Here is a 20,243-nt window from a genome sequence, read left to right on the forward strand (position 1 = left end):
ACAGTCAGTGTGAGCTTCCATAATATGTCCCATATTAAGTTAAGACACTGATCTTGGCAGCGTAAGGGCGTGGCAAGAATGGGTGATGCCAAAGATAACTGGTGACACCTGAACACACGATGAGGTATATCCTGAGTGAATGAGATAGATGAACACAGTAAGCTGTTGGAACAACGCAGGAAAGCATCCATTTAAACTCAGAGTGAGAAAAACAAGTTCAACAGAAGATAAATGGACTGTGATATAAACCTTTGAGGAAACCTTTAGAATAAAGTGTATGGATGTCGCCTGAAGATTCAGTAAAGGCTTTCTTTAGTTTTTGTGGGAAAAGGGTTCTTCATATTCTCTATTCAAATTACCATACTCCCATTATATAAAAGCTCAATAAATGGCCATGTTGCAGACCAAGCACTTACTTATAAGGTGCTTTTTTTCTTGTTGCCACACTAGTTAAGAGAGAGGATTGAAACCAGCCTCCCAGTTGGTCTTTTCCTTCCAAGTATAAATCCGCCCTTTGATCTGCACCTTAAAACAAAAATATGTCAACTGATTTTTTTTTTAAAAAAACCTCAGTTTATATTAGATTCCTAAATACTTGTAGTAGGTTCATGGTAAAATGAAGTAATCAGAAGAAATATTAACATGTGTTGTAGTAGACATATCTGTAAGCGGTTATAGAACACTATGCTTTTGTTCTGTGAACCAAGAACTAGTTTATTTACTACACAATGAATTGTTGAAAACAATAGACATTATCAATGAATTGTAGTAAAAAACTACACAATGAATTGTTGAAAACAATAGACATTATCAGGCTAATTATCCCCAACTACTTAAGCAGCTAACAGACAAAATAATAGGTGGTCATTAAATGCTGAGAATCGTTAAACTCTGAGAATTTATAGGCAACAAACAAGCTTACTTTCCCACATGGGCCTCTAACAAAATAATACTGAATTATGAAAAGACAGGCTATGATAATATTGCGTATTTTGCACTCGGTACATTTCATATCAGGCTCTCAAGGCACTTTACAAATATTAATTAATGATAAAACTGCAGGTTTCAGTATAAACAACGAACAAACTGATTCATTGCTTGGTATGCAACTGTGCTGCCAACAGTACAAGTCGTGGGAACCCAAAAGTCTGAAGTTACACGGGTACTCAAAAGGGAGGAAGGTGGGAATTGGTGGTTATTCCACAGGCTCACAGTAGGAAATTTTTCCTGATTTTTAGCCAAAATCTTCCTTTAATCAGTTTCATTCAATAGCTCCTTTTATCCTCCCCCTTGAACCATCTGAGACTATTCCTCTCTTTCTCCCTGGTGTTTACAGCCTTTATCTATTTGTTTAGCTTAATGGAAGTTTCGATATTCAGATCCATCCTGTAATAAAAAACAGTTCAACATTACAAAGGTCAAGGACATTCAGCCACTGCTAACTAAGGTGTGGGGGTGGAGGTTATGTTTTTCTATCACATTAATTTATTCCTTCAAGTAAATCATAAAGATCTAGTTAGAAAGCACAATAAAATTATTCATCTTTGCAACAAGAGACTGAAAAACACACGTAAAAACAAAATAAGCACAATAATAATTGTAGTGAGTAAGCAGGCCATACAAAGGATGCAGTTATAAAGCAAGAATAGCAATAACTTCGGCATCTATTACTGATTTACTGTACATAGAGTATTGTTCTCTGGCAAGTCAACTGCTAGAAAATTTCAAATCTTGCAATGTGTAGGGCAAGTCAATAAAAGAAATTTTCGTTTAAAAAGGGGACTCAAATCTAGATGACTGAAGAACCTAAACAAACGGTCTACAAAGATCCACCAAATTAATCTATTAGCGTTGGTCTTTGTTGTCTGGTAGAAAGTAGATATAATTGTATGCCTGCAAGAACAGCATGCCCTGGTGAATATACTTTACATTTTTTATGAATTCTTGAATATTATGTGTCTGTAGAAGTAGCAGTACTTTGAGCCTATATTCCACATTAATTAAATAATTAATAATCTATTGTCCAAATCTATTGGGTAGTTCTCATCTCAACTGTAATGAAAAAACAGCGAAGTTGTAGTGACTTTGTGTCAACTTTAATTAGAACTGAGTGTACATTTCTTAGCTATGTGCAAAATTATGTGACAGTCCTGAAGAGTTTTCAGTTGTTTTTGAAATTAATCAACTATAGGGCACAGGTCCAGTCCATTAAGGAGTGTATTACAGTTTATGATCCCTTTTGATAGGGATTTCAAGATTCTAGATCTTTGATCTTATAGACTTTAGCCTCTAGATTAAAATGTATTATACTTAAATGCCAACGACAATTAGCCAAGTTTTACTTTAAATCTTCTGGTCAGCACAAAAAGTTAAAAAGCACAGATAGGCATGCTGTAAAATAATCACATTCATTCAGTTAAACATTAACAAGGGAGATAGAGAATGAATTATGGTGCTGAAAGTTAAATTCTTCTCTTGCACTGGGGATTAGGGTTTGATCCAAAGCCTATGGAAGTCAATGAGAGCCTTTTCCATTGACTTCATCAGGCCCTATTCCATCATACCACAAACACGCATGTGCTTAAGTAGTGCCACTGAATTCAACAAGTTTAAATAAATTATTCACTTAATCTGAAACACAGGTGCAAAGAGTTATGCTATTTTCAGAGGCAAAAATTCTCAGAATTAAAAATGATCAAGTAGGTCAGCTATCTTTGCAGATGTATCACTATACACCATTTTCTCTACTCATTTGGATTAAACATAACTTTGTGCATAGGTCTTTGTGGAGACAGGACCTTAGGATGTAAATGGTCTAAGTTTTGACACAAGAACATGTCCATTCTAAGTTAAAATATCAGAGATGCCAAGTCATTTTTCAATGCTATGATCATTAGTAGAGATTTATATATGACTGGAAAAATGTTCTCACATTAGATTTATAAAAATGGACTGTTAATTCAAGGACCGATGGAGATGCTTGGTCAGGAATACCAAAAGAGACCTGGAGATCAGAGGGCTAACAAACTGAATGAGATCTTGTAATACAACGCAGCAGCAGAAAAAGGCAATGTAGTTCCCCAGTGCATGTGCAGGAGCATCACATCCCAAATCAAGAGGACAACAGTTCTGATCTGACATTGATGGAATTGCATCCAAGATATCACATAATTTTGGGCATATTTTTACAAGATGTAGATTTTTTTGGTTACTCTTCTCTGTCTTGAATTTATAGGAATTAAATAGTGAGGCAAGATTAAGTCAAACTAGATGTTTATATCTTAACTGAATGACCTCCTAAACATGTAGTGCTGTGTGTTTCTCAGACACAAGTTCAGCATCTGAAAGATGAAACTCCCAAATTGGAGACTAATTACTCAGGGCAACTCAAAGGGGTGACTAGGGAATAAAATGGATGAAGTTGGGGAAAAATATGCTATGAGACCCTGGGATGGCGGAAAACCAAACAAAAAAACCCAGTGAAGTCTATTCAAGCCAAATAAAGCTAGATTGGGCAAAACGCTCACCCAGTTGTACCTTATAGCCCCGCAACAACAGTGGGGATGGACAAAATGATAATACATCTTTTCCTACTCTAATGTCTAAGATGTAAATTGAACCAAATCTGTCACTTCTAATGTAGTAGTTTACAAATTTAAACAGTCAGGAAAACACATGCTTAACATTGCTGGAATGTACTATGGGAAGGTACTCGGATACTGTGGTGATGAGCATGATATACGCAGCATAGAACAAACTGTACCAAAGCAAAGCCATTTCCATTACAACTCATGCATGAATTAACTTGCATAGAATGCACAAGCCACCCTCTTCACTGTTTCCACCCAAATGGTTGTAGTAAATATGCAGAGAGGCCTTAAACAAAACCCTGTAGACAGAGAAAAAATGACTTTAAGCCATTTCCCAATAAACAACAAATAAATGAACTACAACTATTTTTATTTCAATTTATTTATAGCACCTACCCAAAAGCCATCATTTAATGCCAAGCTGTATATTATTTGTACAATATTTATTATTTATCCAGTACAGAGTTTGGTAGCTGGTTTTATGAGAAACTGCCTCTCTTCCCTGAAATCCGTGTTACAGTTGTTGTCAGCTGAGATGTTTCAGCTAACAGCCTCCTTAAATAGAAATGAGGCAACTGGTAAGGTGCTTTCCATCAAGGTGCGTCTGCTACAAGTGTTAATCTTTTTTTTTTTTTCTCTCATGCACACTGCAGAGGATCCGATACAGTATATCAATGTGGTGAGCAGTTTAGTACTTATTTCTGTTGCGGAGGATTTTTATTTTTAGTGACTGTAAAGCAGAGAGCCAGGTCAGCCTCCTTAGGGTGAAAGAATGAATTCTTTTATTGCTGTAAATAAAATATCACCTTCCCATCCCTCAATTCCAGAACAGGTCAGTGTAGAAACTCTGTTTTAATTTGTTGGTTGGGAAGGAGTGGTGCCTTTGATTAATCTTGGGTTGGCAGAGGGAGCAAATAGCACTTATTGGTTATAAGTGGCACAATTTATAAATTCTGCATGGGTCTGATGCAAATGGCCAAGATTGGAAGTGTGGGGGAGCCATCTTTGAAAAGCTAGTGTCCCAGTGCAGCTTGCTAGGGACTCCAGTCACTGAACAATTCTTTAAACACATTTAAAAAGCTAAGGCTGCAAGACCTATTTTTTCAAAACTTGATGTATCTCACTTCATCAAAGAACCATCATACAGATCACATACATGTTGAATTTAAAATCTGAATACGTGCATATCGGGTAGAATAACATTATTTGCTCAGAAACCGCTAATCCAATCATATTAGAAGTGCAGTGGAAAGTCTTGTGTAAAGAACGAACCCCAAACCTACCCACCATCTCTGCCAAAACCAGCTGTTTAACTGGGATTCCTTGTTGCTCTGAAATTCTGACAGTTTGGTAATCAGTTGTATCATTTTTTGTTATGTGCTTGCAGAAGCATCAGTGGTTCATTTCCATTAACTGAGCTAACAGCAATAGAAGGAAACGTTTGGGTCATTATCACATATTAAACCCTCCAGTCGTCTTGAATTTTACCTGCATTTATTGTCCTTCGTTAGGGCCTTAGCCATGTATATCTTTCAGTAATCGCAAGACAATACAAACTGCGAGAACCTTTGTGAGAATTGTTGAGGTCGCTGAACTTTTGCAGGAAAAATAATAAACAGTACTTTTACATATATATGGCACACTATCTTTTGTAAGCCAGTATGCCGTCATGAATTTGGCTAAAGGAGGCTCCGCTCGCTGCTGTGATATTTCTGAAAAACAAAAAGGTTGCTCAAGAAATATCTTGGAAAAGGGAATCTCTATGCATTACCTTTCACAATATAATTGCTTTGTGTAGAAACATGGGAAATTAGTTACTGTTTCTGAAAGTGAAACCACATAAATGTAAATATTTATGTTGCATTTTATAATATTCTAGATAAAGTTGTTTAATTTCTCCACTGCTGAAGGCCTTGTCCATAAAGACAGATGTTCCTTGCAATACATTAAACCATCCTTTACATCTAAAACCACTGATTCAATATTCTCTTTTTTTTTTTTTGGTAACATGTTTAGTTGCCACAGAAGTCTGTAGCCTCAAATGATAACACATACAACAAAAAAGTAGTGTATTTTTAAATTTTTAAACTTGGTTTTCTTTCCTTATGTACAGAACAATTATAACTAGTGTGCATTACAATTGCTCCTTTCTTTTGACTTCAGTGACTTACTCATAAGTTTAAATTTATGGACATGCTTAAGTACCTTGCTGAACTAGGCCCATGAGATTAACGGTTTTAAAAGGCCGATTTAAAAGTTTCTTCTTGCTTCAAGATGACTTTTACATGACCTATTCTTGACCAGCCATGCTATTCTCTTTTGTCTTCATAGAGAGGTGGTATGCTACTGTATAACCAAGGTTGCAACTGAGTTTCCATTATTATAAGCTTTATGTTAGTCACACAATAAAATCCACAAAAAAATGTTAGCCTCAAAGTTGGTTGGTTAGGGGCAAAGATAGAATTTTTCTACCAAATGAAGTGAACTGGGCAGAGATCCTGAATTACAACACCCTAAATTAGAGGTGTTCAGAATTCAAATTATATTTAATTTTAATTTAAGCTACTTTCTAGCCAAGAAAAATAAATGCCCCCCCCCCCACTGCCCTGACATGGGGAGTAAGCAGAGAAATGGAGATTGCTCACCTGTAACTGGAAATTCTTTGAGATATGTGGTCCCTATCTGTATTCCACACGTGGGTAAATGTGCACCACGTGCCTGAGATTGGAGATTTCTAGCAGTAGTGTGCCTTGGTCCACAAACCGTGCTATTGCTCTCCTCGTGCTCCAGAACCCAGGGTATAAAAGGTGGTGCAGACCGACATCTCTCCAGTTCCTCCTACCATGAATCAAGTAAGATCTGAAGCAGTGGGGAAGGAGAGTGGGTAGTGGAATATAGACAGGGACTACACATCTCAAAGAACTTCCACTTACAGGTGAGTAACCTTCATTTGCCTTCAAGTGCTGGTTCCTGTATGTATTCTCCACATATGGGTGATTGGTAAGCAGTATTCGAACAGGAAGAAGTTGTGAGGATGCAGTTGGTATGAATGTCTGTAATACAGCTGTCCCCAGAGCTGCATTTGCAGAAGAGGTCTGGACTAGGGCATAATGCTTCATGAAGGTGTGGATGGAGCTCTGGTGGCTGACAAAGTCCAGTATAGGTACTTTTCAAAGAGATGGTGTTGATGTTGCCTGTGTTCTCGCAGAGTGGGCCCTCACCCCATCTGGGGGTGGGAATATGTACTAACTGATAACAGAGAATGATGCATCCAGAGATCCCCTTAGAGACTCTCTGGGCAGATAACGCTTGTTTACACGATCGCTCTGCTATAGCAACAAACATGGGGTTCCTAATGGGGTTCGTTTTTTGCAGATAAAAGGCCAGGGCCTATCTGTTGTCAAGGAAGTGCAATCTCTTTTCTTTGCTGGAAGCATAATGTTTTGGGAAGAATACGTGTAAGTGAATAGGTTCGTTCATGTAAAACTCTGAAATTACTTTGGGGATGAATTCTGGGTAGAGGTAAAGGGAGACTTTTTCCTCTATGAAATATGGTATACGGTGGGTCAGCCATAAGTGCTCCCAGTTCGCTCACCCATCTGACATGACGACAAACAAGGCAGCAACCTCCATGGAAAGGTGACATGGAACACAGGGCCATCAGTTCAAAGGGTGGTCTGGTGAGAAGAGAGAGTACCAGGTTGAGGTCCTATTGCCATGTGGGTTCTGCTACTGGTGGAAAGGCCCTAATGAGACTTTTCAGGCAACAAACGGTAGCTCGGTGAATGAAGATCATGGGCTTCCATCAGGGGATGGTGGACTTGCAACAAACTAACAGGAAGTCCAGATGACCTGAGGGACAGGAGATAGTCTTAAATAACAGGAATCTCTGCTGATTCTGGTGATTTTTTGGTGGAGACTTCTACTGTGATTGGGGATAGTTAGGATGGCCTTTGAACATGAACATTCTAGGTCTGATGCCCATCCAAATACCAGGGCATGAGATGAAGGCGGCCTGGGTTGGGACATCTGATCCTGCCATTCTCCTAAATTAACAGATTTGGAGAGAGATGGATACTGATGGGAGGATGGGATGACATTCATAGGAAATCCAGAAACCAAAACTGTCTTCGCCACTTGGATGCAATGAGGATGACCCTAGCCCTGTCGTGGCATATTTTTTGCAGAGGTAGCAGAGGGATCGGTGGGACTGAATGAGTAGAAGGAATGCATTGTGATAGACAGATTGCTCTTTGTTTTAGTAAGTTTGTATGTTTCCTGGCCTCCCTGAGGAGTCAAAATGCTCTGTGCAGTGTGACTGTCCATGTGGGTTCCTCATTATATGAGGGATGCATTCATGATAATGGTCGCATCAGGTGTGGGTGTAAGGAAAGGAACTCTCCCATGCACTTGTTCTGGGTTCATCCAGCAAACAAGAGAAGCTGTTACCTTGGCAGGAACTGTTAGCCTTGTATTCATGTCATGTCTGTCTGGTGAGTAAATAGACCAGACCCAGGCCTGCAAGCAATGGAAGTGGAGCCTGGAAAATGGTGTTATGTAAGTAAATGAGGCTACATAGCTAGGGCTGGCTCCAGGTTTTCTGCCGCCCCAAGCGGCAAAAAAAAAAAAAAAAAAAAATCTGCGGCAGCGCGATTGCGCCGCTCCACTCTTCCGCAGCAATTCGGCGGCAGGTCCTTTGCTCCGAGAGGGACTGAGGGACCCGCCGCCAAAGACCCGGACGTGCCGCCCCAATAGCGGCCGGAGTGCCGCCCCTTGGTATTGGCCGCCCCAAGCACCTGCTTCTTTAGCTGGTGCCTGGAGCTGGCCCTGTACATAGTCCAGCCAGGAAAGACAGACTTTGACTGTGGCCTGAGGTCTGAGGGTAATTTGTCTTATCAAGTTGTTCATGGCTTGGAATCTTTCCATAAGGAAGTAGGCCCTTGCTGCGGTCGAGTCTAGGGTCACTCCTATAAAGTTTATGGTCTTTATGGGAGTCCAAGTGGACTTTTCTTTGTTGATGCAGATTTCCAAGGAAGACAGCAGACAGAGTAGGAACAGGGTTGCTGACTGGACCTCCTTGCTGGATCTGCCCATCATGAGCCAGTTGTCCAGATATGAAAAGATGATGTAGTTGTTTCATCTCATCCGGGCTGCAACCACTGAGAAGACTTCTGTGAGGACCCTAGGCACTGTAGCTAGTCCAAATCGGAGCACTCTGCATTGGTAGTGCTCTTGTGCTACCAGGAATCTGAGGAACCTTCTGTGGGTGAATGTTCACGCGAAAGTAAGCATAGAAGCACAGGACTGCAAGGGACCTTGAGAGGTCTTCTAGTCCAGTCCCCTGCACTCAAGGCAAAACTAAGTATTATCTAGATCATCCCAAATAGGTGTTTGTCTAACCTGCTCTTAAAAACCTCCAATGACAGAGATTCCACAATCTCCCTTGGCAATTTATTCCAGTGCTTAACTACCCTGACAGTTAAGAATTTTTTCCAAATGTCCAACCTCAACTGCCCTTGCTGCAATTTAAGCCCATTGCTTCTTGTCCTGTCATCAGAGGTTAAAGAGAACAATTTTTCTTTCATGTTGAGAGATGCAAACCATGTTGAGAGAAGGCATTATTGATGCCAATGTGACCATGAGAAATTTTGATTTTCAAACAAAGAGAACTTAAATGTACTCAATTTACTGAACTCATTTCAATGACACAGTGCACAGAACCAAAGATTAGCTGATGAATTTTTAAAAAGGTTATTAAGATTTTTAAATAGGAGTGCTAGAACACATCAATTTTAACAGGATTGAAACAAGTTGTCAGAAAATCGCTGGAGATCTATGCTTTAAAAAAAAAAAAGTTAGTTCACTAGCCACATTGTATGTAGAAAGATAGCTCAAACCATAAACTGCTCCCTCTAGAGGGAGTGAGGGATGTAAGTAGAAAAAGGAGAATTTTTTCACCAAAACTGAAGTTGATTTACACACAGCTGTGTGATTAAGTGACATTAAGAAGTGATGTTCGCTACAACTAGAAAGTCCTTCTGAACACTTATGGTCGACTCTAGCTTGAGAATGGAAAGCAGAAAATTTATGTTAATTTACTAGATTTACCTATTCAACCGAAAAATTCCTCCCTGCTCTGCCAAATCCTCTGCTAGCTCCTCCCCATCCCACTCCTGTCCCCACCCCCAACCTTTCGAGATATTCAAGGCAGAGCCTGTCTTCTGGTTTTGGAAGTTCCCAGCCCATTTTGGACACTACTCAAACTTCAGATCTAAGATCATGAAATTATAGCACCTGTGTGAAGAGACAAAATGATAGTGAGGCGACAGCACACCATATTTAGTATCAGCAATATGTACTCAATCTTACAGTTTTTTGTCTGGGATAGTAGAAAAAGATGGCACACAGTGTCCACCACATTTGGGGTAATGTTCCAATATATGCATGGTCATTATAGCCTTCCCATTTCTTTTGATGAACATGAATAAAATTATGATATAGTCCAGCTAATGCTACTATGAGGACTATTAGTGCAAGAAAATTAAAAAAGCAAAACAAAGCATCTTATAGATAATTTTATAGAACATACTGCGGTAACAATTGTGCCTTTAATTTATGGTCATTCTTCAAGGATGTCTGTAGGGGTTTAGGAATGTAAATAGCTCTGGTACAGTCACTTTTTACAAATCAACTAGTTTAAAAATATGAACTTTAATGTATACAAGTGTCCTTTAGAAAATACACTGTTTGCTGATGATACCGTTGCCTTACTGCGTTGCTAGGAAATAAAATCTCTAATGCCAACATGTTTTACAATTCAACAAGATTGCTATCATACAATTGTATACTCCTGGTTTAAAGTTCAATAAACTTGATGTACTGCACCAGCTTCTTACCCAGAAATGGCACCTGACTTTGGAGTCTCCTCTGGATTTATCAAGTACTTCTAAAATTTGAAAAAATATCGCTCCTTTGTTTTCTTGAGGTTGCTTACATGTACAACTCAATTGTAACTTTATTGTATTATATTCCAATCATGGACTCTCAGACACTAAACATCGCAGCTTTTGTAATGTCAAAAAGTAACTTATTAAAAAAACCCAACGACTGGTCTACTCAACAGTAAGTGTTTGCACTAGGATACGCAGTACAAAATCACAGCACAGCAAATTGTACTTGCTACACAAAATGATCAGAAGTGACAACTTCTGCATCGATGTACATTATTATAAGTGTGTAATTATGATTAACGTTTTCAGTGGTAATTCTAGTCTTAGTTCTATATAACTCTGAAAGAAAGTCAGTACACATCAGCACAAACTTTAAAATGCGTTAATTCAAAATAAACTGAGGTCTGCACATTAGCAGTGAACTGCTTTCATAACAGGAACAGGCAATTTTAAATCTGTGCATCTTTAGTTTTTATTTTAAAAATTTGTATGGTACTTCACATGCCAGAATGATCAAGGGTAACTCATTGAAAAACATGAACTTTCACAATGTTGAAAATGAATTTGCAAACATCAGATCCTGTTCTTAAAAAGCTTTACAACCAACAACATCATCCCAAATTTGCCACTGGCTTACACCAACTCAACTGACTTCAGCAAGTTTTGTGCACGACAGTAGTGCATCTGGCCCAACAAGCATTTCAAAAAAATATTCAACATATACCAACTCCATACCTTCCAAAACATGAGCCCAGGAAGTTCCACTATCAAACCAGATATCCAGGACATCCTGTCCCTGTACATAATCCAATACATCATGGCTACCGACCTAATGAAGTAACAGTTAAATAGTGTTAATAAGAGTAAATAGAACATCCTGTACCTTTAACTGGAAGAAGGTGAGTGTCCCCAAAGTAGAAATAACTACAGCAGAATTTGGTTTTGGTCCACCAGTTTTGCAGATGATGTCAGGAAGCATGCACACTTTGCAAGAGGTTATTTAGAAAATTAGATGTGATAGTTACTTTTCAGAAGATTAATGACCCTTTCTCTCCCCCTACAAAAAGTCAGAAGCTAACGTGAACTGCATACTGGACACACATTTTATATGTGCACAGTGGCTGAAGAATTCGGCCAAGAAAGCAACACAAACAATAGCAAGTACTACATACAAACATCAGAAAAACTAGCTTTAGCCAGCAGAAACATTTTGAGTCCAACTGTGCCCTCAATTACCTTCTGAGAGTGCCCAGTGGAAATGCATCCTAAATTACTGACACCAATCTGACGTACAACACTGAGATACAGCACAGTACAAAACACAATCTGGATGTGCTCTCATTTGACACCTTATAACCAATAAAAAAAATCTTAAGGATCACAGAACTATCTGAGGGTTTAATATTGCTGCCCATCATTGTAGTCCTCAAGTGCCTTCAATATGAAATTAATAGCATTAGCCATATTGCACTTACTGTGTTATGAGAGATCTAGGTTGTCCCTCCCCATCCCCCCTCCCCCAATTTCCACCCCCTACATTTACAATCAGAAAGTTACCTTTGCTGCAACCTCTCTTGGTAGAAGCTGTTCAACAGGAAGAGTCCACCATGCATCACTTCCATGCTGCTCCACTATTTTAGTAACATTCTCAATGATTTCACTGTGTAAGAAGGAAACAGATTAGCATAGTTCAATCAAGGAGCTACTATACATTCCTTAAAGTAGCTGAGACCCAAAGTAATGATGTATATTGAGATACAAACCAAACCAACTAAAGCAGCAGTTTTCAAGCCTAGGCCATGAACCACCAGTAATCTGCAGAGCCTTTTCAAGTGGTCTACATGATGCAATATTTTGAGAAACATGCTGTGAAGGATTGGTGGGCTGGGAAGTGAGGTGGGTCCATGAGTGAGGTTCTCTTTCTTACGAGGTCGTGTAAAGAACGTATGTGATAGAGAGCCATTGCACTAAACAAATGTGTTGTATTCTACCCTTATAGATTCTTGAAGAATTATGAACTGCAGACTCACCGAGATTGTGTTTAGTGCATCAGATCAGGACTATTTGAGCTCTTCCCTCCCCCACTCCTTCCCACTATGCTGTTGCAGTAGTCTTGATTTTTTTCCTACTGAATTAGCTGATTTCAATTTGCATAATAATTAGTTTACAAAGAGGAATGTTCTAAAAAGGAAAAATCTTTTACAAGCATATTGTTTTAAATAATCAAACATCTTTTGCTCACAGGCTAGGAATTAAAAAGACCCCATCCTTCCCCACACAATCCTATTTTATATCCAATTTCTAAAATAACACTAACATGTACCGTTTATTTTAATAAACCACAAAGTCATTTCAGCCTATGGAACGATTTCACACATACAGCAGCAATGTCATGCTCCTGTTGGCATTTTAATAAAGATTTTTTGCCTACCAAGTCAAGTTTAAAGCTTTCAGTGAAATTCTACTGAAGTTAATGGGAGTTTTGTAATTGATGTCAGTGGGGCCAGGTTTTCACCCGTTGCGTTTTTCCTGCAACCAGTAAGGTAATCTCTCGCAGTCTGAGCACACAACTAAATGGGAGCCTGGAACTCCCAAGTTCTACTGCCAATTTCACCACTGACTTTTTGTGGCCTTGGGAGAGTCGCTTAAGCTCTTTGTTTCAGTTTCTCAATTTTCTACACAACTTTGGCCTTGTCCACACTAGGGTTTTTTCCTAAAATTGTCCAGTTAGCAACTGTGGGTACTTGTGTGTAGCCAAGACACTGGCAGATGCCAGCACTTCAACTTCTGTGTTGTTGTGACACTGGGCTAGAAAGGGTTAAGCAACTAGCAGGCTAAATGACCCAAATTAAACCTTTCAAGACATATTAGAAAAGTATATAAATGGTAATTAGGGCCATTCCTTATAAATAGCTAACAAAGCCATGTTAGATAGACTACAGCTTTGAAATGTAAACCTGTATTGTTAGAGAACTGGAAGAAGATACTGATTGTATTGGTCTGTTTACACCTATAACTTGTTAGAAGTTAACAGTGTAACCCAACGGTTCCTGTCTGTTACAAATTCTATTGATTCAGAGATCAAAAGGAGATATTAACATTAAGTTGGGTGTAAGGATATCATTGTCTATATTTCTCATTGAAGTTTGTAGTAAACTGTCTATGAACTGCTCAGTTACCTACACTGATGAATGCACCTAATTACCTGTGTATACATTGGAAATAGGAAGTTTTACTTCAAAGCCACTATTCTTCACCTAAGGAACACCTGCTGTCAAGAGGCTACCAATAGCCTGCCAGAGATCTACAGAAGAACTCTAGGGCCCCAGTCCTGTATCTCAGATCTGCTTAAGCTTGGTGAGGGGAAGCTTGAGTCACAGGACTGAGGTCTCCAGCTCCAGTCTGGATCACCCTGCTAATTCTCATGGAAGAATCTGAACAAACTCACTATACGGACTGCCTATTTTGGATTATAACCTGATGAACTGACTCTGGAATAAATTTTTTGCAACTCAGCAGCTCACCATCTCTACCATGAAACTGACTTAAGAACTATTCATATCTGTCTGTATGCTGATCTTTTAACCAATACTCACTCTCTTCTTTTTTTCATAAATCTTAGTTTAGTTAATAAGAATTGGCTGTAAGCGTTTATTTGGGTAAAATCTGAAATATTCATTGACCTGGTGGATAATGTGTCCAATCCTTTAGGACTGGTAGAACTTTATAGATGATAAACAAGACTTTCAGTAATCCTCATCATATTTGACTTGGCTATCTGGGTGGCAGCCCAAGGCTGGGTTGCTTTAAGGGAACTGTGTTTTTGGCTTTGGGGTAACTAGTAAGGTATTATAAAAGCTGTTTTGTTACTGGCTTGGTGAATCTAATTAGAATAACCACCAGTTTTGGGGATTGTCTGACCCATTCTTTGCAGTTTGCCCTGATTGAGCAATCTCAGTGTGGCCCCTCCAGGCAACAATGGTCAAAGTTGTGAAGACCTCTGAGCCCAGTTTAACACACCAGCAGCTACCTGGCACCCTTTCTAAGTTAGTGGAGCTGGACAAGTAACAATAGTAAGACATTTTAAGAAACTAATCCTTGCGAAAATGCATCCCAAGAAGGGTACATTGTGAAGATATTTTGTAAGGCGACTTAAGATAAAATGCTCTAAATACTTGCCAATTATTACCACCACCCATAACGCTGGAAGAAACTGCATTTCTTGCACTACTTGAAGTTCAGTGAGGAGCAATGTCAGGAACTCTGCTATATACCCAGAGGGCAATGCACCACAATCAATCAATACAGCACACTGCCTGCGTGGACAGAAGACCATTCCAAACATCAAAGGTTTTGGTCCAGAACAGAAGTAGACGAGTCAATTTTGGACTGGATTCTTCAGCGTTAGGAGAGGTAGGTCTCCTCTATGCATTCCCCCCCTCACACTAATTCCTGTTCTCCGGAAAACCAAACAAGACAATGTCAAGCTTATTTTGATTGCGCTGGCCTAGTCTGAAGAACACTGGTGCTTGGAACGACTTCAACTATGACAGAGTCTGTGTGTCTCTCCCTACAATTCTAGGGCTAATGACCCAGCAGAGAGTTTGGATTTGCCATCGAGGGCTGCATTCTCACCACATGATGGCGTGAACTGTAAGACTTTGACAGATCTAAAACTGTCTTTTTTGAAGAAAAAAAATAAGTACAGGAGATTCTATTAAACTCCAGGAAGCAGTCAACTCGCGTTGTTATTATAATAAGTGGAAAAGACTCTTTCTGTGGGTAGCCAACAACTGCATCAACCCAGCTTCAGCTCCTTTTCAATCCATACTGGAGCACATCAACTTGGTTCATCTGAAATCCTTGGGACTTTCCATATAATCAGTAAGAGTACATCTTGCAGCCAACTCAACACATTACAGCTTAGCTGAACAAAAGACAGTATAAGCCACAGTAAAAAGGAAATATTCTTGGAAGGGCTTAGTGTCTACCCTCTAGTTAGAGAACTTGTGGCTACATGGGTCCTCTCTCTAGTACTTTTGTGGCAGTCTCTCTCATTAGGCCTCTCTCCTTAGGGAAGCGTAGCAACACACTTTGGATGCTAGATTTATTTAAATAGGTCTAAGGAATACAGAAAATCACCTAGACTGTTTGTCTCTTAGGCAGAAAAGAGTAAAGCTCGGGCAATCACATCCCAATACCTTTTTAAGTGAGTGAGACTCTATTAAAGACTGTTATAAATGGTTTCTCTTCCCGAAGGGCTTAAAGCACTCTTTCTTAGAGTGAAGACTGCTTTTATGGCCTGCCTTCGAAATATTTTTATGTTAGAAACCTGTAGAGCTGCCACTTGGACCTTGATTCATACTTCCCAAAACATTCCTCAAATCTGGCAACTAAATCAAATGCACAATTTGGCAATGGAGCATTACAATCTACTTAAGTAGGCCTCCTTGTCCCACTGTCCAGAGGCAGGAATGCTGCTCCCAAGAGTCAGAATGTGAAGAGGTCACTTTAAAAAAGAAATGAAGGCTACTCGCTTGTAACCAGAGTTCTTCAGAATGACCTCTGCCCTTCCTGCTCATCTTTCCCTCTTCCTCAGAGTTTCAGTTACAACTTTGGACCCGAAGAGGCAGTGGAAAGAACATGGTGTGTCATGTCCCCTTTTATAGCTGAGGAGAGGGGACAGTGTGGGTGCGGCAGAGCACCCCAATGGGCATCACTACCAGAAGGTTCCATGAATCCAAGCTACATCACCAGTGCCTCTCAAGAGCATGAATGTGCAGAGTCCTTCATGAAGATCTTTGATTACAGGCAAGTAATCTTCATTTTCTTAAAAAAGGATATTTCAAGAGTTCTGCTCTGGTGAAATCTAGATTTCTGCTAATTATGGGTCCAAGCCCTGAACATGAAGTCATTGGCAAAACTGCTATTGCTTTTTAAACAGGAGTTGTATCTTCATAGCAATGGCCCAAAGACACTCACATAACTCAAGAATTTGACATGTTATGGTCTCTCTATATGTAAAACAATGGAGAATCAAAAATTTGAACCAAAACTGAACTACTAGCATTCAAGGCGGCCTCCCTCAGATTTCTGGGATGTGCATAAATCCGAAGAAAATAACTCAGTTTGGACATTGCTAATGTCCCTACATTGCTAATGTCCCATACTTATTACAACGTATAACACCAGTTCATGCCAAGTGGAATTGTTCTTGAAGTAAATCACAGAACAGAAATACTAATCAGTCTTGACTAATGGCTCTGGCATCAAGTTGGAAAAGTTTCACAGGCTCTGATCACAGGGTCTTATCCTTAGCTGGTATGGATAAATAATAACCCCAAAGAAGCCAGCAAAATTGTTTCTAGACTACAGTCTAGAGAATTGATACAGGGTTAGCTAATGGTCCAAACTCATCCCTTATGCAACATGGGGTAACAGCACTTCAATGGAGTAGCATCACGGATAAAATTAGTCCATACATTTTTAAAACATCCATCACAATGTTTAAGTGATCATACTTTTGCAACATTTAGCACACAACTGTAACAACCTTTCTTCAATAAAGAGCAGACTGACCTAGAGTCTTAAGATGTTCTCGCAGTGGAGTTAAAGGTAATTTCTATTATTTGCAATTGGTCTACTACTGGAATGCATCTTGCACCTCCTGCAAAAGGTTAGCAGCCTCAAGCACTTACTCAGAGATTCTAAGGCCAGAAGGGACCATTGTGATTTCCTGCATAACACAGGCCATAGGACTTCCCCCAAATAATTCCTAGAGCATGGCTTTTAGAAAAATACCCATTCTTGATTTAGAAGTTGTCAGTGATGGAGAATCTACCATGACACGTGGTGAATTGTTCCAATGGTTAATTACTCTCACTATTAAAAATGTACACCAGTCTGAATTTGTCTGGCTTTGACTTCCAGCTATTGGATTATGTTATGCCTTTCTCTGCTAGACTGAAAAGCCTATTATTAAATATTAAAAATTTGTTCCCCATGTAGAGACTTATGAACTGTAATAAAGTCACCCCTTGACCTTCTCTTTGTTAAGCTAAACAGATTGAGCTCCTTGAGTCTATCACTACAAGGCATGTGATCTAATCATTTAATCATTCTCATGGCTCTCCTCTGTATCCTCTACAATTTATCAACATGCTTCTTGAATTCTGAGCACTAGAACGGGACACAGTATTCCAGCAGCGGTCACACCAGTGCCAGATACAGAGGTAAAATAACATCTCTACTCCTAGTGGAGATTCTCCTGTTTATACTCCCAGGATCCCATTAGCTTTTTTGGTCACAGCATCACACTTGGAGATAATTTTGAGCTGTGGGTCCACCACAACCCCCAAATCTTTTTCAGAATCACTGCTTCCCAGGGCAGAGTTCACCGTTCTGTAAGTACAGTCTACATTCTTTGTTCCCCGATGTATACATTTACATTTAGCTGTATTAAAACATATATTGTTTGTTTGGGCCCAGTTTGACAGATTTCTAGCAGAAGCTAGTTCCAGAGCTAGGGACCTACCACAAACACTGCCCTTGGTGATATAGCTTTTGAGCATGTTTCCTGAATGCAGAGACTGCAACAGAGCATAGAGTCTCTGAGGTCCAAGATTTTTGTCTGATGGAGGGCACTCATTCATCTTAGATACACAACTAGCCATGGTGATCCATTAATTTGTTACCTTTAGACTTGATTATGGTAACATGCTCTATTTAGGCCTAAGCACAGAAGCCACCTGGATAAGAATTAAGAGGTCTGCCTTCTGCATGTAAGAAAGTTTGTTACACCTTTACTCAGTACTCTGCACTGGCATCAAATCCAGTCCCCAAGTGAAATTCAAGATGGTTGTCACCATCTATAATAGTCTACAAAACCACCACCACTGCTACTTGAATGCCCATAAGCAGGGATGAGCCCAGTAACACTCCACAATTTCAAGCTCTCTTGAAAAAATTCTGTAGGAAGATACCCTTAATTGAAGGTCCTTGCAATTATGTTCCCTGCCACCTAGCATCATTTTCACCTTCCAGATTCAATCTGATCCAACATGAAGGTCGCAATCTCTATCATATACTGGGTGTGTCGGGATATTTCTCTGTCCAAGCTTGAAGAAAAGAAGATGCAGAGACAAGTGTCATCAACATATTGACACTGCAGCTCCCAGTACCTCACTAATCTATCCTACAGACTTCACGTGAACACTGAACAAGAGAGCTTGAAAACATAGCAGAATGAGCCCTCCAAAGAAGAGGAATTGCACATGAAAACCCTCTGGACCTTGCTCTAGAAAGAGTGGACATAACCTCGAATCTCTGCTTACTCCTATCAGTCCCTACAGTCAAATCAGCTGCCTCTCATGAGCAGTGCCGGAAGATTTTCTGTAGAACTAGAAATACCAACAGGGAAGTCTGACTGCTGTTCATTCACGGATATCAATGCTATTTCTGAACCATGTGCACACTCTATGCCTGACATAGTCTGATGGACTGTAATAGCAATTTGTGGGGGAAAACAACCTTAGTAGTCCATCAAATGAGAGCCACTAAGTAGGTCAAAACTCTACTTCGTCAACAAGCAGTGGGTTTTGCAACCCCCAGGAGGGACAAGTTCTACTAAAAATGGCAGATGAATAATAGATCTGTTTAGCCCAATCAACAGGAATTAAATAACTGTTAAAATAGCAATGATGCCTTCTTCTAACTAAAAGATAGTAGTTCCTAACTTAAGCTTTAAAAAAAAAAGTTTAGAACAGATAGACTTCTAGTCTGCATCTGATTTTTAAAGCATACAGGAAGTGGTGATTGTACTGAAGAATGACAGAGAATGCTGTATTACGCTTGCAGTAAGCTACCTCCTACCTACCTATTTTCTGAATGAACAGTGTTTGCTCCAGAATACTTTGCCAGACAGACCGCCTCAACAGAATGAGGGGCAAAAACTCCCAAATTTCTACATGGTAGCCATAAGGTAAGAAAAAGAGAGGAAAACTCAGACACATATATGGAATGGCAAATTGTGTTATCTGTAATAAAGAATTTTGTTTACTACTTGTTCCCTGTAGATCTCCAGAAGAAAATGCAACCTTGCAATCAATCTTCCGTGTGCGTGCGTGTGTGTGTTTGAGTGTGAGAAAGGTGTTAGAAAATGTCCCTACCACAAGGTTTTGCCAACCCCACTTAGCAGTGGTTTTCTCTACTGTTTCCATGAATACTTCTACAGCGACATCATGGGTTGAACTATCCTTTTATCATGCATAATGTTATACAAAATAAAGCCCAATATGGTTCATTTATGAACATCAGTAGGAGTTTATTTTAGAGTGCAAATTCCCCTGAAGTTGACATGAATTAACTCATAACTTTCTCTTCTTCAACATAATAGCATCAGATAATTTGTCAGATTCTCCTGGTTACATTATGCAATTAATTATATGAAATAAAAGTAGTCAAGTATTGACAGGTTTACTAATCATTAACCAGTATTCTCAGGTTTTATGGTAGTCTGAAATCAACTAATTGTAAAGGTTCAGCAATTTGAAATTATTTACATTTCATTCAATTTCTGTAACAAAAACTCTGGGAGAATTTAAATATCATACAATAAAGTATTTTTAAAAAGCGGTTGTATATAATATCTAAGATTCCACGAATGCAGCTTCTGCCCCGTGAAAGATTTTAAAAGCCACTCCTC

At 39.4% G+C, this 20,243-nt stretch overlaps 1 protein-coding gene across 2 annotated transcripts in view; it reads right to left on the reverse strand.

The window, feature by feature from the left end:
* The window catches only part of IARS2 (isoleucyl-tRNA synthetase 2, mitochondrial), a 47,224-nt gene that overhangs the window by 11,189 nt on the left and 15,792 nt on the right, over positions 1–20,243 (reverse strand). For both annotated transcript variants that reach the window (XM_026657681.2, XM_024205973.1), the window contains 3 exons: positions 12,098–12,200; positions 11,276–11,369; positions 417–525 (listed from right to left, as the gene is read on the reverse strand). In XM_026657681.2, the coding sequence (XP_026513466.1) occupies positions 417–525; positions 11,276–11,369; positions 12,098–12,200 (306 nt within the window). The remainder of the gene's footprint in view (positions 1–416; positions 526–11,275; positions 11,370–12,097; positions 12,201–20,243) is intronic.

The sequence above is a fragment of the Terrapene carolina genome, unplaced genomic scaffold (assembly GCF_002925995.2).
Source record: "Terrapene carolina triunguis isolate 2854851 unplaced genomic scaffold, T_m_triunguis-2.0 Scaffold262, whole genome shotgun sequence".
Classification (NCBI taxonomy): Eukaryota; Metazoa; Chordata; order Testudines; family Emydidae; genus Terrapene; species Terrapene triunguis.